This window comes from Hylobates moloch, unplaced genomic scaffold, assembly GCF_009828535.3.
Source record: "Hylobates moloch isolate HMO894 unplaced genomic scaffold, HMol_V3 SCAFFOLD_12, whole genome shotgun sequence".
Lineage (NCBI taxonomy): Eukaryota > Metazoa > Chordata > Mammalia > Primates > Hylobatidae > Hylobates > Hylobates moloch.
Window position 1 is genome coordinate 75,269,944 of NW_026652287.1, and position 20,749 is coordinate 75,290,692.

General features: G+C 35.7%; 2 protein-coding genes across 2 annotated transcripts in view; one reads left to right on the plus strand and one right to left on the minus strand.

Annotated features, from left to right (window-relative positions):
* CAPS2 (calcyphosine 2) overlaps positions 1-12,145 on the minus strand; it is a 120,129-nt gene extending 107,984 nt beyond the window's left edge. Inside the window, exons 1-2 of the mRNA XM_058425884.1 lie at positions 12,081-12,145; positions 11,566-11,625 (exon numbers count right to left, since the gene is read on the minus strand). The gene's annotated coding sequence lies outside the window, so the exon portion shown is untranslated. The remainder of the gene's footprint in view (positions 1-11,565; positions 11,626-12,080) is intronic.
* A 217-nt stretch (positions 12,146-12,362) lies between these two features.
* Positions 12,363-20,749, plus strand: part of GLIPR1L2 (GLIPR1 like 2) — a 45,962-nt gene continuing 37,575 nt past the window's right edge. The window contains exon 1 of the mRNA XM_032171662.2: positions 12,363-12,600. Within this exon, the coding sequence (XP_032027553.1) occupies positions 12,367-12,600 (234 nt within the window). The 5' untranslated portion in view covers positions 12,363-12,366. The remainder of the gene's footprint in view (positions 12,601-20,749) is intronic.

The window sequence follows — 20,749 nt, forward strand, 5'->3', positions numbered from 1 at the left end:
GGATCCACCCAGTTGGAATGAGTAGGTCTAAAGTGATGAATTCACTCTAGCATTTCAATCTCTCTAAGCCTTTGGATCCCTTTGTCTACATTAAACCAAGGGACATCAGGCATTTCCAGCTCACTCACAGTGGGCCATCTTTTGATCCATGTTTCAGCTAACCAAGCAAATAAACTATTAGAACGTTTTTTAACTCCCCAAGCTGCAACATTAAATGAAGAATCTCTGTTTAGTGGGCCCATGTCAATAAATTCAGCCTGATCCAACTTTATGTTTCTTCCACCATTATCCCACACCCTTAATATCCATTCCCATACCTGCTCTCCAGATTTCTGCTTATATAAATTAGAAAACTCAAGCCATTCTTTTGGAGTGTAGTGCACTTCTTCATGGGTTCACACCCTGAACCTTACCTCTAGGGGCCTGCTGGGACTTGAGTCTAATTATAGGTCTAGAAGCAAACAGAGGTGTTGAGGATGTGTCCTGAGGAGAATCAGCATTGTCTTGCCTGGCAACTGCCTCAGGCAGTACAGGGTTAATCTCCTGAAAGGTGGAAAGGCTGACGGCAGTATGGGTGAGAGAGGGGATATTGCCACCACCTCTGGCAAAAAAGGCTCATCAGAATTTAGGAGCTCAGTGCCCCCAGCCTCATCCTTCATCAGGGTCCTCCCACACATCCCCATTCCAAGTTGTAAGGTCCCATTCTTTTCCAATCAATGTCCTCATTTTAACAGTAGATACCTGGTGAGGCTGAGCATGCACCTTTCATTGCAGGTCAGCCACTAGCATGATAAGAGCTTTTGTCTGATTTTCCACAATTTTAGCCCTTTGTCTTCAGGAGGTAAGACTCTCACTCAGGGCAATCTTAGAAGATTTGAGGCTAAGTATGGGCTTCTGGAGCTGGGAATTAGAATCCCTGAGCTCATCATTTTCTTTCATCATTTTGTCCAGGGAATTTAGAAGCAACCAACCAACTTTATTACATTCCTTGATTCTCTACATATAGTTGAAGGTATTATGTATACAGTCACTAAACTCCTTGTTTCTCAAGAGCGTTGAATCAGGAGTATCAATGCATTTATTTTGCATAACTCTTTAAACAGTTCATGCCAAGAACTATCAGTGTTCTCCATCCTATTAGAAGTAGAGTCCTTAGCATTTTTGAGTCTAATCAGATTAAGCAGCCAACTCCAGAAACCCCAAAACCAACTAAAGAAATCCATCCTTAAAATTCTGTTCCTCTAAAACCACTCCTGGTATCAAAATCTGTATTTGGCAGGGTTTCCTAAAGGGACAGAACTACTAGGATATGTGCATATATGAAAGGGGTTTATTAAGGAGAATTTACTCACACAATCACAAGGTGAAATCCCACAATAGCCCATCTGTAAGTTGAGAAGCAAGGAAGCCAGCAGTGGCTCAGCCCAAGTCCCAAAACCTCAGAAGTCAGGAAGCCCACAATGCAGCCATCAGTCTGTGGCCAGAGGCCCGAGAGCCCCTGGTAAACCACTGGTGTAAATCCAAGAGTCCAAAAGCTGAAGAGCCGGGAGTCTGATGTTTGAGGGCAGGAAGCGTCCAGCACAGGAGAAAGATGAAGGCTGAAAGACTCACAAGTCGGCTCATTCCACCTTCTCCTGCCTGCCTTATTCCAGCCACAGTGGCAGCTGACTGGATGGTGCCTACCCACATTGAAGGTGGGTCTGCCTCTCCCAGTCCACTGACTCAAATGTTAACCTCCTTTGGCAACACTCTCACAAACACACCCAGGAACAATACTTTGCATCCTCCAATCCAATCAAGCTGACACTTAATATTAATCATCACAGATATATATATATATATATATGTGTGTGTGTGTATATATATATATAAAATATCTGTAATATATATAATCATTTTAAATGTATTTTTAATAGAACTGAACATTGTTTTGTATATATTGTCAGATATCTAGGAATTTCCACATAGCTGGGTGATTGATACTTTTTTTTCTTTTTGAGACAGGGTCTCACTCCGTCACCCAGGCTGGAGTGCAGTGGTTCCATTTTGGCTCACTGCAACCTCCACCTACCAGGCTCAAGCAATTCTCCCACCTCAGCCTCCCAAGTAGCTGGGACCACTGGCGTGTGCCACCACGCCTGGCTAATTTTTGCATTTTTTTTGTAGAGATGGGGTTTTGCCATGTTGCCCAGGCTGGTCCTGAACTCCTAAGCTCAAAGCAATCCACCTGCCTCAGCCTCCCAAAGTGCTGGGATTATAGGCATGAGCCACTGCGCCTGGCCGATTGGTGCTAATTTTTATAAATAAGCCAAGTAGTTTTATATTTAAGTCTGCTTACATCTGTCAGCGTTCTCCAGAGAAACATAACCAACAGCAGAGAGAGAGGGGGAGAGGGAGAAGGAGAGAAAGAGGAAGAGGTGGAGTGGGAGGGGGAGAGGCAGAAAGAGATTTTTAGTAATTGGCTCACAGGATCTTGTGGGCTAACAAGTGGAAATTTTTAGGGCAAGCTGTCAGGATGGAGATTTAAGTGAGAGTTGCTGTTGCAATCTCTAGTCCAAATGTTGAAAACTCAGGCAAAATGTTTATGTTGCAGTCTGCAGGCAGGATTTCTTTTTAAGAAAAACTCAGTCTTTGTACTTAAGGCCTTCAACTGGTTGAATGAGGTCCACTCACATCAAAAAGGATAATCTGATTATAAATTTTAATCACATCTAAAAAAATATCTTTACAGCAACATCTAGACCAGTACAACCAAACAACTGGTCACTGTAGACTATCCACATTGACACACAAAATTAACCATCACATTGCTATTTGACATCACGTAATAGAGTCTTATATTTTTAGTAATGTAAGCTTTCGCTATTTGTTTAACTATTGCATTGTTAAAATTCTCATTTATAATTACTTGTTTTTTAACTTGTGGTATGAAATAACCTAAAAGTAAATTCACATATATGTAGAGTATATTTTTCTACCTATTGCTTTGTTTATCATTTTGTTATCTTCACGGATTTTTAATTAAACATTTTCATTAATAATTAAAACATCCTCTGATTTTTAATGTAATTACTCCTTTACCCCTTTATACTTATTCATTCAAGAGCACATGATTTTCTTTAAGTCAGATTAAAATTTAAAATTTAAAATTTTTTTACAGAATTATATTCCCTGATGAAGAGGTACTTGTCAAAGAGTGTTAAATTAGCACTGCTATAGGAACTTTCAAGTCGTAACAGTTCTCAGAAAATGGAGTTTATTCACAGGAATTTGGGTCCATGCTAAAGCTATGAGCAGAGGCTAGAAAGGCAGAGCATCTCCATCCTATTAGTGGGCTTTCCTCTTACTGTCAAGAAAGGAAAATTCTGGGCCAAGGATAGTCTTTTTTATTTCTTGTGATCTTAACAACAGCCTCTTGATAGGACATCTTGGGAAGCCTGTCATTGCTTGAGGTTCCTTTACTCTGAGTAGACTGTTAAAAGTGACTTTAAGTAACCCTCCTATTTCACTTAGTTTGGAATTGCTAGACAAACTGCTCTAGGCTTAGCTTTTTCAAACTACTGAGAATAGTTAACTCAAGATTTAAGTAGTGCATTTTTCAGGAGATTCTCTTGTCCTGCTAGGATAAGTTTGGGTTGTCAAACTCAAATAAGTGTGTGTTCCCAGAAATTGTTGAATCACTTCAAAATATGAAACAAAGAAATCAGACTTGTCAATAATAGTTGGGCCAGTTTTCTACCTCTTGGGAGAAATGGTGAAGAGATAGTTTAAACAGTATTCTCTGTAGTTTATTATTATTACTCTTATGCATCCCTATCAGTAAAAAAAAAAAAAAATTGTAGAGTGACCAAAAATCCTAGTTTGCCTAAGACTGAGAGGTTTCCTAGAACATAAGAAAACACGCCCAGACTAGGACATTCTCTAACAAATGTGGAAGTGGTAACCCTTAGATTAAATCAAAAGGTACTATATGTACGTTTAACTAAATGTATTATGTATATTTTTATAATAAAGTAATATATTACAAAATACATAACGATTGAACCTAAAAAGGATGAGGTAGAAATAAATTTGAAAATAAATGTTAAAGAGATGTTTATACCAGGAATATAAGAAGAAACACTTCTGACAGTTTTATATTATTTGCTTGCATTTGTATCTTGACAACTATATTGAATCGGCAATTTCCTCTTAGCAATTTTTCCAGGATATGTGATCATTTTGAAATGGTTGGCTTAGTTAAAACTAGGTAATTTAAACTGTAATTAAATTTACCTGTGATCACTAACTGTACCAGGGGAAATAAATTCCGTTATCATCACTTCGAGTGGAACTCCCATTTTCTCTCAGAAAAACAACATATCACTTGCCAATGTCCTCCAGACCAAAACTACCAGCAACTCACCTGTAGTTATATTAACTGGGTTTGCTTCTTGCAGCTAGGGAAACTACATTGATTATTATAAGAATAACTCAATAAATATTTATTAAGCATGCTCTCATGAAAACTAATATTAAAAAAATTTAGTAAGCATGCATAATATCTGGCACCATGCTAAGTGTTAATAATTATTTTTAGTTCTTGTGAATTCAATGAGTGAAAATAAGAGAATTTAAATTTAATAATAGTAATACCTAACAGTAATGTCTGCACTATGCCAAGCACTAAGTGCCTTACATCTAATAACTTATATAATTCCCTCAATAATGAGGTAGATGCTATTAATTTTTATTCCTCAAACTACCAGTAAAGCTAAACATATTTTCATAAACTACATTCAAATTTACCAATATATTGTTTGAGAGTTATTAAGAAAGGCTAGGAATGTTATTTTCACCTTTGATGAAAAGATTACAGGAAGTTGTTTCAAACATATGACCATACTTCATATTGACCTAATGAATACAGAAGTAATGTGCATTCAGGAGTCAAATTTTAATATAAATAGTCTCAGATTTATACTCAATTTTATGGCTTGGTCTTTTAGAGACTGATATGGTTTGGCTGTGTCACCACCCAAATTTCAATGTGAATTGTATCTCCCAGAATTCCCACATGTTGTAGGAGGGACCCAGGGGGAGGTAACTGAATCACAGGGGCCAGTCTTTCCTGTGCTATTTTCATGATAGTGAATCAGTCTCATGAGATCTGATGGGTTTATCAAGGGTTTCTGCTTTTGCTTCTTCCTCATTCTGTCTTGCCGCTGCCATGTAACAAGTGCCTTTAGCCCTCTGACATGATTGTGAGAACTTCCCTAGCCATGTGGAACTGTACTAAGTCCAATTAAACCTCTTTCTTTTGCAAATTGCCAAATCTGAGGTATGTCTTTATCAGCAGCATGAAAACAAACTAATACAGAGACAAATGATACTTTAGTTCCAGAGGTCCAAATTCCTCCTGAATCTATTATATTACTGTTGATAGAGTTAACACTATATAAACTGTGATTTGCAGGTCTTAAGAGTGCTTTTTAGAATTTTTTTTTTTGAGACAGAGTCTCACTCTGACGCCAGGCTGGAGTGCAGTGGCACAATCTCGGCCCACTGCAACCTCTGCCTCCCGGGTTCAAGCGATTCTCCTGCATCAGCCTCCCGAGTAGCTGGGACTACAGGCATGTGCCACCATGTCCAGCTAATTTTTGTATTTTTAGTAGAGACAGCATTTCACCATGTTGGCCAGGATGGTCTCGATCTCCTGACCTCATGATCTGCCCGCCTCGGCCGCCCAAAGTGCTGGGATTACAGGCGTGAGCCACCGCACCTGGCCTCTTAGGAAATTTGAATGGCTCCCTGTGCATCTGGGATTTTAATCCTTGGACATTTATCTAGCAAACTTCTCAGTTGCCCTATTTTACATTTTAACAAAGTAAAGTCTATCTTTCTGCCTTTTAAAGTTGGCTTTTATGTGTGGATCATTTTGGTTTTCTCTTTTAATGCTTCTCATGCACAATTATCTGAATCTGAAATTTGAATTATAGAAAAGATCAATCGAGTATGTATAGAAAAGAAACGAGTCAATAAAATAAAAACAATGTTTCTAATAACATCTATGCAGAGAACAAAATAATACATTTCAGTATCTTCAGTCTTATTCCATGATCATTTTCAGTAAATGTAGATTAAAAATACATTTTTAAATTTGCTAGCTTTTATCCAAATCAATAAACATATGGAATTAGAGTATTATTTCCTTAAAATTTCAAGTGTAGACCAGGCATGGTGGCTCATGCCTGTAATTCCAGCACTTTGGAGGCCAAGGAGGGTAGATCACCCGAGGTCAGGAGTTCAAGACCAGCCTGACCAACATGGTGAAACCCCATCTCTACTAAAAATACAAAAATTAGCTGGGTGTGGTGGTGGGTGCCTGTAGTCCCAGCTACTCGGGAGGCTGAGTCATCAGAATCACTTGAACCCAAGAAGTGGAGGTTGCTGTGAGCCAAGATCATGCCACTGCACTCCAGCCTGGGTGATAAAGTGAGACTCCATCTCAAAAAAAAAAGAAGAATTTAAAAAAATAATTTCAAGTGCAGTGTACAAGTTTACAGAAACTGAGAACTTAAGGAAAGTCACAAATCATCTGAGATAAGCAAGAGGCTTAAAGTTTATCCCAAAATTGCTCATTTTTAAAATTAAAGCTATATCTGTTATATATGACAACAGAAATATTAAATGGGTATGCAAAAAGTATATAAGTAGCAGAATTTAAATAAAATAATTTAATGCAACCTTATTTTCCACATTCCTTGTAAAGAAATAAATGATTCTGTCAATACCCTCTAACAATTCCAATGCCCTCAAGAAACCGAATGTGATAAATTATTTCCATCACTTTCAATATAAAATAACTTAAAACTGTTTTGCCCCAAATTTCAAAGTTCAAAAATCTACAACCATTCAAACCTTATTAGAAAATGTACACAACCTGTGATTTAATACATATTTCATGAAACTATGATTAAATAATTCTCATGTATTACATGCCTCTTTAAATTTTTTGAAAATATATATCATGGAATATAATGCATTAAAATTTTTTTATATAAAGTATATAATGGGAGCTGATTCACTGACATATATGAAAAATTGAATATTTGCAGAACACTGTCAGCAAACCCCACTTCTTTCTACAGAAACCGAATGAGATGCTTTTGTGTGTCCTTCTTCCATACTCCTATCTTAGTCACCTGGGCTTAAAATCTAGCTTTACAACACTAATCTAAAGAAACCAAGATAGCTATATTAATTTTGGCTGCAGCCAACTTCAAAACAAGGAAAGTTATCAGGAATAAACAGGGACATTACATAATAATAAAGGGGTTAGTTCTCCAAGAAGACATTACAATCCTTAATGTATATGTACCTAACAAGATAGTGTAGACATATATGAGACAAAACTGATAGAATGACAGGAAGAAATAGATGAATCTACTATTATAGTTGGAGACTTCAAAACACCTCTATCTGAAATGTATAGATTCAGCAGGCAGAAAATCAGTAAGGACATAGTTAAAGTCAACAACAACATCAATCACCTGGATGTAATAAGACGTCTATACATTATTTGACAATAGCTGAATATATATTCTCAAGCTCATGTGAAACATTTACCAAAATAAACTATATTCTGCACCATAAAACACATCTTAATAGATTTAGAATGAAATCATGTAATGCCTGCTCTCAGACCACTAGTAATTGAACTAGAAATCAATAACAGAATGATAACCATAAAATTCCAAAATAAGAGATTAAGTGGCACACTTCTAAATAACACATGGTCCAAAGAAGAAATCTCAAAAGAAATTTGAAAATATTTTTAAATAAATGAAAACGAAAACAACCTAGCAAAATTTGTGGGATGCAGCAAAGCATTGCTTAGAGGTAGATTTGTAGCATTGAATAAATATATTAGAAAAGAAGAAAGATTTAAAATCGCATATGCTTTCACTGTAAGAAACTAGAAAAAAAAGAGCAAATTAAACCCAAAGTAAGCAGAAGAAACAATAAAAATCTGAGCAAAAATCAATAAAATTGAAAACAAAATTGATAGAGAAAATTAATAAAACCAAAAGCTGGTTTTTTTAAGGGATAAATAAGATTGATAAGCTTCTAGCCAAGCTAACAGAAAAAGGAAAAAGACATAAATTACCAATATCAAAGATGAAAGAAGGAACATCACTACAGATCTGATGAACATTAAATGGATAACTGAGCAATACTATGAACAACTCCACACCCACAAACTTAATAATCTAGATGAATGGGCCAATTCCTTGAAAGACACATCTCCCACAACTCATGCAAGAAGAAATAGACAATCTGAAGAGGCCTACACCTATTTAAGAAATTTAATTGATAACTAATAACTTTCCAAAACAGAAAGCACCAGGCCCAGATAAATTCACTGGTGAATTCTACCAAAAATTTAAAGAAAAAAGTGATCGATTCTCTATAATGTCTTTCAGAAGATAAAAGCAAACAGAATACTTCTTAACTCATTCTATAAGGCCAGCATTATCCTAATAACAAAATCCTGCAAAAACATTACAAGAAGAAAAATACTACAGACCAGTGTCTCTCATGAACATAGATGCAAAATTCCCCAACAAGATACTAAGCAAACTGAATTCAACAATGTATAAAAATAATTATACACCACGATGGGGTGAAATTTATTCCAGATTGCTCTGGTCTGAATATTTGTCCCCTCCAAATTCATGTCAAAATTTAATTTCCATTGATGCAGTATTGAAAGGTGGGGCTTTAAAAAGATTATTGGGTTATAAGGGATCTGCCCTCATGAATGAACCAATACATTCATAGATTAATGGATTAATAGGTTAATAAGTTAATGGATTAATGAGTTATCACAGGAGTGAGACTAAAGGGCTTAGTAAAAAGGGGAAGAGAGACCAGAGCTGGCATGCCCAACCTTCTTGCCATGTGATACTCTGTGCTGCCTTGGGATTCTGCAAGAGGGCCCAGCAGCAAGAAGGTATTTCACCAGATATGGCCCCTTAACTTTGAAATTCTCAGCCTCCACCTTTCAATACTGTTACATTGGGGATTACGTTTCAACATGAATTTTGAAAGGGACAAATATCCAAACAACAGCACTTACTATAACATATAGTTATGATCCAGCAATCAAGCTCATGTTATTTATCCAAAGGAGTTGAAAACTTATGTCTACACAGAAACCTGCACAAAGATGTTTATAGCAACTGTATTCATATTTGCAAATTGATATGGTTTGGCTGTGTGTCCCCACCCAAATCTTACCCTGAATTGTGATAATCCCCACGTGTCGTGGGAGAGACTAGGTGAGAGGTAACTGAATCATGGAGGCAGGTTTTTCCCGTGCTGTTCTCATGGTAATGATTACGTCTCATGAGATCTGATGGTTTTATAAAGGGTAGTCCCCCTGCACATGGTCTCTTGCCTGCCACCATGTAAGATGTCCTTTTGCTCCTCCTTCGTCTTCCACCATGATTGTGAGGGCTCCCAACCATGTGGAACTGTGAGTCCATCAAACCTCTTTCCTTTATAAATTACCCAGTCTTGGGTCTGTCTTTATTAGTGGCATGAGAATAGAATGATACACCAATACCTAGAATCAACCAACATGTCCTTCAGTAGCTACTGGAATAAAGAAATGTTGGTACATCCAGAAAATGAAAAATTATTCAGTGCTAAAAAGAAATTAGGTATCAAGCCACGAAAAGACATGGAAGAAATTTACACACATATTACTAAGTGAAAGAAGCCAATCTGAAAAGACTACATACTGTATGATTCCAATTATATAACATTCTGGAAAAAGCAAAACTATGAAGACAGTAAAAAAAAAATAAGTAGTTGCCAGGGTAAGGAGGGAGGGAGAGATGAATAGTCTGAGCACCGGGGATTTTTAGGCAGTAAAACGACTCTATATGATACTAAATGCTGGAAACATGTCATTATACATTTATACAGACCCATGAAATGTGCAACACCAAGAATGAGCCCTAATATACACTATGAACTCTGGGTGGGAATAATGTATAAATGTAGGTTCATCAATTGTAAATGTACTACTCTGTTGTGGGATGTTGATAATGAGGGAGGTTATGCATGTGTGGGGACAGGAGGTACATGAGAAATCTCTGTACCTTCCTCTCAGTTTTGTTGTGAACCTAAAACTGCTATTTAAAAAGAGTCTATTTTTAGAAAAGGAATGGGTAAAAAAAAAAACAAAAACAAAAGTAGCTCTACCACTCCCTGGCTGGGTGGCCTCAGGCAATTTGATTTCTCTCTCAGTTGTTTTTCCATCTGTTAAAGGGATAATAACTATTTCTTAAGATTTGTATGACTTGAGTGAGTTGATATTGTCCAAGCATTTTAAATAGTGCCTGACACATTAAATATTTCTGAAATAGATTAAAAATAGTATTCACCACTCTGTATTGTAACTGTTTGATGATTCATCTGTATCACCTTTAACTAAAAGCTTCCTGTGGACAGACTCCATGTCTAGCTTGTTGAGCATTTGAACCTTCAGCTGGGCTGTGACACACAGGAGGTACTGAGGAAATTTTATTAAATGAGATGTCTAGCAGTGGAATGGGCTTCCCAGGAGATGGTGACTTCCCTGTTGGTCTAATTATTTAAGAAAAGGATGTGAGGATCACCTGTCAGTGATGTTCTGAAGAGTATGCCTAACACATGAGGCTAGCAATAGTGGCTAAAATTTCTTCCAAATCTAAGATTGCATTATTCTATTTATATTTTTTATTTAGCATTTTTTGCAGTCTAACAACAGTACCACCATAATAAAGGAATTGCATCTTTCAGCACTTGCCACCTTCACCCTTAAATAGGTTCTAGCCATACCAAAATACTTCTAGCCTTTAGGATCTTCCTCTCCTTAGGCACATTACATGCTTTTCCCTTTGTTTAGAATGCTATCTTATACTTGTCCATTTCACTTTCTGTATACAATTTCCAGAAAGTCTTCCCTGGTCCTCCACAAGAGTACTAATAGTCACTCACGTGATGCAATAGAATTTTGGCTTTGTATTTATCACGTTATAAATACTGCCTAATTGCTAATTCACTAAACTGTAAGCTGCTTGAAAGCTGGATCTGTGTCTTGTCTACTGATCTTTCTCAATCACTTAATACACTGCATGGTAGTAAGTATTCAAGGGCATGAATGAAACCATCTTACACATGTCTATTGTTTTTCAATTGTGTGTATCACAGACAATTTTTAAAAGCACTTTTCTTTTTATAAATGTTTGGCCAACCTGTTACAATGTTTTGTAGTAAAATTCTCTTCCAATGTCAATTTTCCATATCTGCTTAATGCTATTAAGCACAATATGTAATATGCAAACGTGTATTCCAAAACAAATACTTGCTTTTTTTCCACGCTTAGAATTTAAAGTCTTCAAAGCAAGTTGGTTTTGTTTTGTTTTGTTTTTGAGGAAAATGTTTGGAGGTAAACAGATCAGGCCAAAATCAGCTAGATATTAGCCAATTTTGTCTGGAACAAAAAAAGAAAACAAAAGAGTTCGTTCTTACTGTGAATGCCACGATTAGTGAAAAAGATGAATCTTGATATTCCAGGCTGTCTGAATTGTGCTGATGAGAGAAGAAGCAGAAATGTTTTAACCTTTGAAGAGTTTGGTGATCCCTACTCTCCCTTCACTCCCATTTATTTTGTGGTTTCCCACAAGTGTTCATTTAAAAACTGAAAAAAATCTCATCGATTAAGTTGGCCTTAAAAACTTCCGTGGCCTTAAGAACTAGCAACATTTCTTTATTCCATTCTGTCCCTGAGGAAAATAAAGGGCAGGCCCTGCACCAAATTTCCAACTCAACAGGTAATGGGGAAAAAAATTTAATTGAATTTGTATCTGTATCGCAGAAAAATCATTTCACCTGGCACAATTAGAAGGTTCCTCAGACCTATTACTCAGCAATTGGCATTTACCATACAAACCGATGACTCATTAATAACGACATATCATTCAGTGTCAGAAATCAATTAGGGATAACATTTCATTACATTAGTTTAGTGAAAAGGACTTACTTACACTGCGCAAGTCTTTCTTTAGTTTGTCAACTTTCTTCACTGCAGGTCTAGCTTTCCCCCCCTCCCCCCCCCCCCCCACCCACTCTCCCCTCCCTCCTCTCTCCTCCCTCCTCCTTTTCCCCTCCTCCCTCCTTTGTTTTTTCCTCCTCCCTTCTTTGTTTTTCCCTCCTCCCACCTCCCTTTCTCCTTCCGGAAGGCGGGACAAGGCTTGCCTGCGTGCCCCGTAGATTGGCAGGTCACTGGGACGGCCAGCGCGTGCGCACTGGCCTGTCCGAGGCCGGTGGACCATGGAGGCCCCAAGGCATTTCGCCCGGGAGTGGAGCGCCCAATCCCTACCCCTGGCAGTAGGGGGCGTTTTGAAGCTGCGGCTCTGTAAGCTGTGGCTACTGCTACTGGGTTCTGGTTTGAACGCCAGATTTTTGCCACACGAAGAGGACGTAGACTTTATCAACGAGTACGTGAACCTCCACAATGAGCTGCGGGGCGACGTCATTCCCCGAGGGTCTAACTTGCGCTTCATGGTGAGGCCGGAAGGCGGTTTGCCGAACCTTCCACGACCGTTGCCACAACGCCTCCCTCGGCCTCAGGAAGTTGAGGCCACTGCTCTTGAGGCTGAAGGATCGCGGAGAACCGCACTTTTAGCTTGGATTTTAAAGTACACGTGAAGTTTATACAGAGAAAAACTGCGGACACTCTAACACATACTTCTTACCATGATATTTCACAGGGCCGGGACTAGGGTGATAGAGGCACTGGCCTGAAGTGCAGATTTTAAGGGGGCGCCAATTCAAGAAAATGATATTTTAATGCAACAGGTTTTTAAAAATTAAAAATCAGTGCAAAAATATCAATATCAATGATAAAGAAAATGTTAAAAATTTTAACAAAGACAGGTTCCTTGGGTCTGGATTAGGGAAAATAAGTGCGACACTCTCAGGGTGGTGCAAATCAAGATGAGATCCAGTTTGTATTTGAAATTTTTAGCTTTTTCCATCACAGATGTCACATTAGCTTTGCCTTTTAAAAATGTTTTTTATCTTGATTATTGGTTTTTTTTTTTTTGGTGCCCATTCCAAATTTGGCCCCTAAGGAAGTGTCTCAGTTTCCTCACCCTAGTCTTGACCCTGATTTTGCCTTACCTTACAATGCTGTACTTGCTTTCCCCCTCTTTTACACCCTGTAGTCATTTAACAACTCATCAACTACTCCCTGGTTGCTATGGAGTTTTCATGACTGTCATTAAAATGACTGAAAATCCGGCAAGTAAATAACTGTCCTCTTAGGGAATTAGAAACTTCAAACTTATAAATTATATTGCAAGGACTACTTTCCTAGACATGTCTTTTCTTCCTTCAGCATTAGTTCTTAGCACAAATTTCAGAAATGGGATAAATAAATTAAGGGTACGATAAGCAATTGCTATGCTAAAGGGTAGTGCCAAATTTAGCAAATACCAGCTGTGTATAAATGTTCTGTTTTCACCACATCCTCACTGATTTGGACATGTTCAATTACTTGCTAAATGAATAAATTATAAAAATGGTAATTTGTTTTAATGTTGATTTTAAAATACTATTTTGATAGGAGATGCTTTAGTTCTTTCTTGTTCATTTCCTTTACCTTTTATATTGTCAGCATTTCCATGTCAGATTATATGCTTTCTTATAGAAATATGCTAGCATTTGGTTCTATCTGCTGAAGATACTTTTTTCTAAGCCAATTCTTTATCTTTTGAATTCAATTATACAGTTTGGGGATATTTGGGAGTTTCAGCTAATTTCCCATTTTTTGTGACTAATTCTGTTTCTTCCCAATTTGAAGATTATCCTTACTCCTGAAAATTAATAAACACATAATACTTTCTAATACAACTTTTCATAGGTTTTCTATCTCATCTCTAAAAATTATATAATATTTCAAAGATAAGGTATATAAAATACCTGTATACCCACAATCGATGTTTTAAAATATAGACATTTTTAAAGGAATAGTATTTGATATATAGGTTAAAGTCCCACCCTAAATTTTTACCCTTTTCTTCTTTCTTAAAGTTAATGTGTATTTTTCCCATATATTTTATTAGGACATAAATATTAACTGTAAACAGTATAGTCTATCGTAGTAGTATGGCCTATTTAAAACGTTTCTTTAGCAGATTTGGACATCACTCATTTTATTTTAACTCTTTTATTGGTTATTTTTAGTATTTTAATATATGTACTTTATAAATTCCAAAAGTTAATATCTGTAAACTCCACCCAAATATTAATAAGACCTTAGAACACAAATTCTGAATACTTTCCATCCTTATTCATGCTATTGTTGTGTAGTACTTTTGTTCTACCTTGCTTTTAAATACCAAAAAGATTGTTGTTTTTAAAAAATTGTATTACAATATACAGGACATAACATTTACCATTTTAACCATTTTTAAGTGTATAGTTCAGTGGCATTAAGTACATTCGTATTGTTGTGCACCCATTACCACCACCCATCTCCAAAATTTTTTCATCTTCCTGAACTGAGACTCCATACCCATCAAATAATTACTTTACTCTCCATCTTCCCTGCTCCCAGGCCTCTATCACCATTCTACTTTCTATCCCTATTAATTTGACTTCTTAAGGTACCAAATATAAGTGGAATCATACAATATTTGTCTTTGTTACTAGCTTATTTCATTTGGTATAATGTCTATAAAGTTCACCCATGTTGTAGCATGTGTCAGAATTACCTTTCTACAGCTGAATAATATTCTACTGTATGTATATACCACATTTTGTTTATCCATTCATTGGTCAGTAGATATTTAGATTGCTTCCATTATTTAGCTGTTGTGAATAATACTGCTATAGACATGGGTGTACATTTGTCTGCTCCAGTTCCTGATTTTGCTGTTTCTGGGTATATACCCAGAGCTGGAATTGCTGTATCATATAATAATTCTATGTTTAATTTTTCAAAGAACCCCCATTCTGTTTTCCATAGTGGCTGCACCATTTTACATTCCCACCAAGAATGTTCAAGGGTTCAATTTCTCCACATCCTTGATAACACTTGTTATTTTCTGTTTTATTTTCCTTATTCCTTTTTTTTCTTAATGATAACCATCTAGCAGTTATGAAGTGATACCTCACTGTATTTTTTATCTGCATTTCCGTAATGATTACTGATATTGAGCATCTTTTTATTTGCTTCTTGACCAAGATTTTCTCTTCTTTGAAGAACTATCTATTCAAGTCCTTTGCACACTTTTTGGCCAACTTGTTAGATTTTTTGTTGTTGAATTATAGGAATTTTTATAGATTCTGGATATTAATCTTTTTCAGATATATGATTTGAAAGTATTTTCTCCCATTTTGTAAGTTGCCTTTGCACTCTATCAATAATATATCCTTTGGTAAACAAAAGTTTTTAACGTCAATGAAGTATAATTTACCATTTTTTGTTATTATTGTATATATTTTTTGTATCGTATCCAAGAAGTTATTGCGAAGTTCAGTATCATGAAGCTTTTCCCCTGTGCTTTTTAAAGGTTTTATAGTTTTAGGTCTTTAAGTTTTGCATATTGTGTAAGGTAAGGGTCCAGCTTATTCTTTTGTATGTGGATATCCAGTTTTCCTAACTTCATTTGCTGGAAAGATTGTTATTTTCCCCATAAAATGGTCTTGCCACCCTTGTTAAAAATCATTTGACCATATATGCCAGCATTTATTTTGGGGCCCTCTATTCCATTCTATTAGTCTAATATGTCTGTATGCTATTAATAGTTCCACAACGATTACTGTAGAATACTGGTAAGTTTTGAAATTAGGAAATATGCATTCTTCAACTTTTTTCATCTTCTTCAAGATTATTTTGGCCATACAGGGTCCTTTCAGATTTTTTATGAATTTTGAGATGTATTTTTGTAATTCTGCAAAAAAAAAAAAACTATTGGGATTTTGATATGGGTTTCATTGATTTGTAACATTTTGGATATAATGGGCATCTTAACAATATAAAGTATTCCAATACATTAACACAGTATGTCTTTTCACTTTCTAGTATCCACCTTAATTTCTTTCAGTAATATTTTGTTTTCAGTATATATGTTTTTGCCCCTTTGGCTAAGTTTATTCCTAAATATTTTATTCTTTTTATGCTATTGTGGTGGAATAGTTTACCTAATTCCCTTTCAGATTGTTTATTATTAACATATTGAAAAGCAACTTATTTTTGTGTGTTGATTTTGTAACCTGCTACTTTTCTCTACTTTTCTGAATTTATTTATTGGTTCTAACAGTTTTTTGTGTGTGGAATCTTTAGGGTTGTCTACATATAAGATTACTATGTGGCTACTTTTCTTCATTTTGTTAATGTATTCTATCACATTGATTAATTTTTGTATATCGAACCATTCCTGCACCAAGGAGTAAATTCCACTGGGTTATCATGTATAATTCTTTGAATGTGCTGTTAAATTCAGCTCTTTTTAATGTGCTGTTAAATTCAGGTTTTTGTTGAAGATTTTTCTATTAATATTCATAAAAGATATTGGCCTATAGTTTTCTTATAGTATCTTTTTCTGGCTTTGGTATCAGGGTGATACTGGCTTCATAGAATGAGTTAATAAATGTTCCCCTGTCTTCATTTTTGGGGAAGAGTTTCAGAATTGATGTTAATTCTTCTTTAAATATATGTCTTGAACTCCTTTTAGAATTCACCAATGACTCCATCTGGTTCTGGGCTTTTCTTTGTTGGGAGATTTGTATTACTGATTTTTATTATTATTATTTTATAAAATTATTATTTTATTATTTTTATTCAATCTTCTTATTAGTTATAGGTCTGTTTAGATTTTCTGTTTCTTCGTTACTACCTTTTGGTAGGTTGTATGTTTCCAGGAATAAGTCTTCTGTCTTTATTTCTTACTCAGTCTTGCTAAATGTTTATCATTTTTACTGATCTTTTTGAAGAACCAGCTCATAGTTCTGTTGATTTTCTCTATTGTTTTTCTGTTCTCTATTTTATTTATCTCTACTTCAATCTTTATTATTTCCTTCCTCTGGTAACTTTGGGTTTTTTTCGATTTTCCTTTTCTATTTACCTATGGTGTACAGTTAGGTTGTTGATTTGGAGTCTTTCATCTTTTTTTTAAAAATGTAAGCTCTTACACTCATACATTTTCCTCTTAGCGCTGTTTGTTGCTAAATTTCATAAATTTAAATAGTTGTGTTTTCATTTTCATTTTCTCCCAAGGTATTTTCTTTTGTGATTTCGTTTTTGATTCATTGCTTAAGAGTGTGTTGCTTAGCATTATTATTTCATTTTTTTTATTATTTTTTGAGACAGGATCTCACTCTGTTGCCCAGGCTGGAGTGCAGTGGTGTGATCTCAGCTCACTGCAACCTATACCCCTGGGGCTCAAGTGATCCTCCCATCTCAACCTCCTAAGTAGCTGGGACTACAGGTACTCACCACCACACCCAGCTGATTTTTGTATTTTTTGTAGAGGCAGGGTTTTGCCATGTTGCCCAGGCTCCCACCTGGCCCATTATAATTATTTATGCTAGCTATTACTTCTTGTATTGCACTATCACTTTCTGGAATCAGTTTCCTTGTGCCTAAAATACATCTTTTAATAGCTCATTCAGCAAGGGAGTGTGAATAGTAAACTTAATATTTCTATATGTAAAATAATCTTTACTTCACACTCTTGAATGACATTGTTCTCTCTCAGCACCATCTTCTGTCTCCCACCGTTGCTTTTGAGGTTTCTTTTGTTAGCTGAACTCAGAGGTTCCCACAGTATGGTTCCTATACCAGCAACAACAGAATCACCTGTGAACTTGTTAGAAATTAAAGTTCTCAGGACCTATCCCAGACTTACTGAATCAGAAATCCTGGTTTTGAAACCCAGTAATCTGTATTTTAATTAAAGTCCTCCAGATGATTCTGAAGTGTACTAAAGTTTGAGATCCACTAGTCTTTTGGTTGTTCTTTTAAAGATGATTTATCTTTTCTCTCCAGCTACTTTAAATATTTTATATTTGCTGTTCTGTAGTTTTACCCCATACTAGTACTAAGCATGCATTTATTTTTATTTATTTTGTTCAGGACTTTTCTTTTTAATCTCTGTATCCATGTCCATTGTTAAGACTAAAATTCTTCAGCATTATTTCATAGAATGTTGCCCCTTCCCCATGCTCTCTAGTCTCCCTCTCTTGAACTCCTATTAGATGTATGTTTGACTTTTTCATCCTTTTCTCCACAGCTCTCGTTTTCTCCCTATAGTCCATCTCTTTTTCTGTTTTCCTTCTGAGCCATTGCTTTAGAACTGCTGTTCAGTCACTAGTTTTCTCTTCAGATTTTTATGATATATTTAACTGGCCAATTGATTTTTTAAAATTTCTAGACTTTTTTTTAAATTTGTTCATATTCCCCCAGTGTCCTGTTTTCTCTTATGATTTCTATTTTTACACTCATTTAATCATTTTAAACATAATTATTTTATATTTTCATAAAATATTTTTAGTGTTTTATTATTTTAGTTTCTTTGGGTGCCAGTTCTCTTGTTTTAGCTACTGAGCCTCTGTCATGTTTATAATTTTCTATCCTATGCTCATTTTCAGCAGCGATTGTGTGTGTGTGTGTGTGAAAGAGTCCCATGTTGTCCAAATAGTGGAAAAATGAATATTGCTACAGACTATTTTTATTAGCTTTTGCCTTACTCCCCTGTTACAGTCAGTTTTACATTGATAATTTTTTTATATTTATAATGTGTTAAGTTTTGATATTTAAAATGTGTTGGGGTATTCTCAGCATATATAGGCAATGTAAGTATAGTGTCCATTTGTATGCATAGTATAGATCTAGAACTGATTTCTCACATGACATGTGAGAAATTTTTTTTTTTTTTTTCCATCTGACTTTCTGTCACTTCCTCAGACTTCTGGGAAGGATTTGCTGGTCTGCTTCATTTAGGAAGAAGTCAGCATCCTGATTTTTCCACAAATATTTCAGTCCCAGAACTTGTCTTAGGTGGTTGTATGGCTACATCTTCTCTTCCTATACTGGCGGCATTTATATCTAATCTGATATTTCCTCTCCTCAGATTAGGCATATGAGTTTACCACTCTGACTTTTAACTTTTCTCTTCATTTCTGGCACCTGAGTATTACCTTGCTTTCCTTTGAGCTCAGCTGTGGATTTAAAAAAAAAAAAAAAAAAAAAGGCCGGGAGCGGTGGCTCACGCCTGTAATCCAAACACTTCGGGGGGCCGAGGCGGGCAGATCACTTGAGGTCAGGAGTTCTGACCAGCCTGGCCAACATGGTGAAACCCTGTCCCTACTAAAAATACAAAAATTGCCGAGCGTTGTGGCAGGCTCCTGTAATCCTAGCTACTCCGAAGGCTGAGGCAGGAGAATCGCTTGAACCCGGGAGGCGGAGGTTTCAGTGAGCTGAGATTGCACCACTGTACTCCAGCCTGGGCGATAGAGTGAGACTCCGTCTCAAAAAAAAAAAAACTTTTATTGTATAAAGATTGAACTATATGAATTGCTCTTCAACCATTTTTTAACTAGAAAACGCAAGCAGTTTCACAGGATTCAAACTGAACATTTATTCACCATTTTTATGGGTTTGTAATATTAGAAGATTGTGTCTTAGCTTCGTCCTCTTTGTTGCTTGAACTTTCTTACATTCTTGGATGCTAGGAGCACAGAATCCCTCCCTTCTTTTTCTGAACTGTTCTGGGGCTGAGTGATTCCTAATTCTAACTGACACGGTAGTACTAGGAGAAGGCTCAAGACTTAGACTCCTCTCATGTACCAGATAATGGGCTGTAGTTTTATATCTAATATCAATTTTTAATTTAATATTACAAATAAATCTTCCTCCTTTTTTAAAGAAAGAAAAAACAGTGCAGTCAATGTTAACATTTTCTAACAGCCACTTCAGTCTTGTTCCCTTTCTCCATCCCCACAGATAATAACCTTTATGAGTTTGATATGAATCATTCTAATACATTTTTTAAAGGTTTTGAATATATATGTGATTATCTAGACCAAAAACATAATGTTTGGAGGTTTCTGTCTTATATTTCTATAAGTGACATCATGTGGAATTTATCATGTTACTTGGTTTTTCATTCACAACTATGTATCTGTTGATATAAATCTAGTTAATTCAGTTTTATTTGCTATGATATTTATCCCTTAAATGTACTACCTTTTTTACCTATTCCTTTATTGATGGACATTTAGGTTGTTTTAAAAATAAATAAGCATAGCCAGGATATTTTGAAAAATGAGGGTTATTGAACATATTAGATTTTATAGCATATAATAAAGCCTCAATAAGTAAAATAATACAGTACTAGTACGTTAAAAGATATACCATTGGAAAGATATAGAGTTCAGAAATAACCCAAATATATAAGAGAGTTTAGTATATGATAAAAGTAGCATCTCAAATCTGTGAGCTATAGATAGACTGTTTAATAAATTGGTGTTTATCGATCTCAGTAGTCATTTGAAAACGGTAATATTGCTTCATCCATACATCAATATAAATTCCAGCTAAGTCAACAATTCCGCACAGACAACAAAAGTATTGTTGAACTTTGGAGTTTTACTAGCCTGATAGGTAAAATATGATCTCTGATTTTTATTTCTCTTATTATAAGCA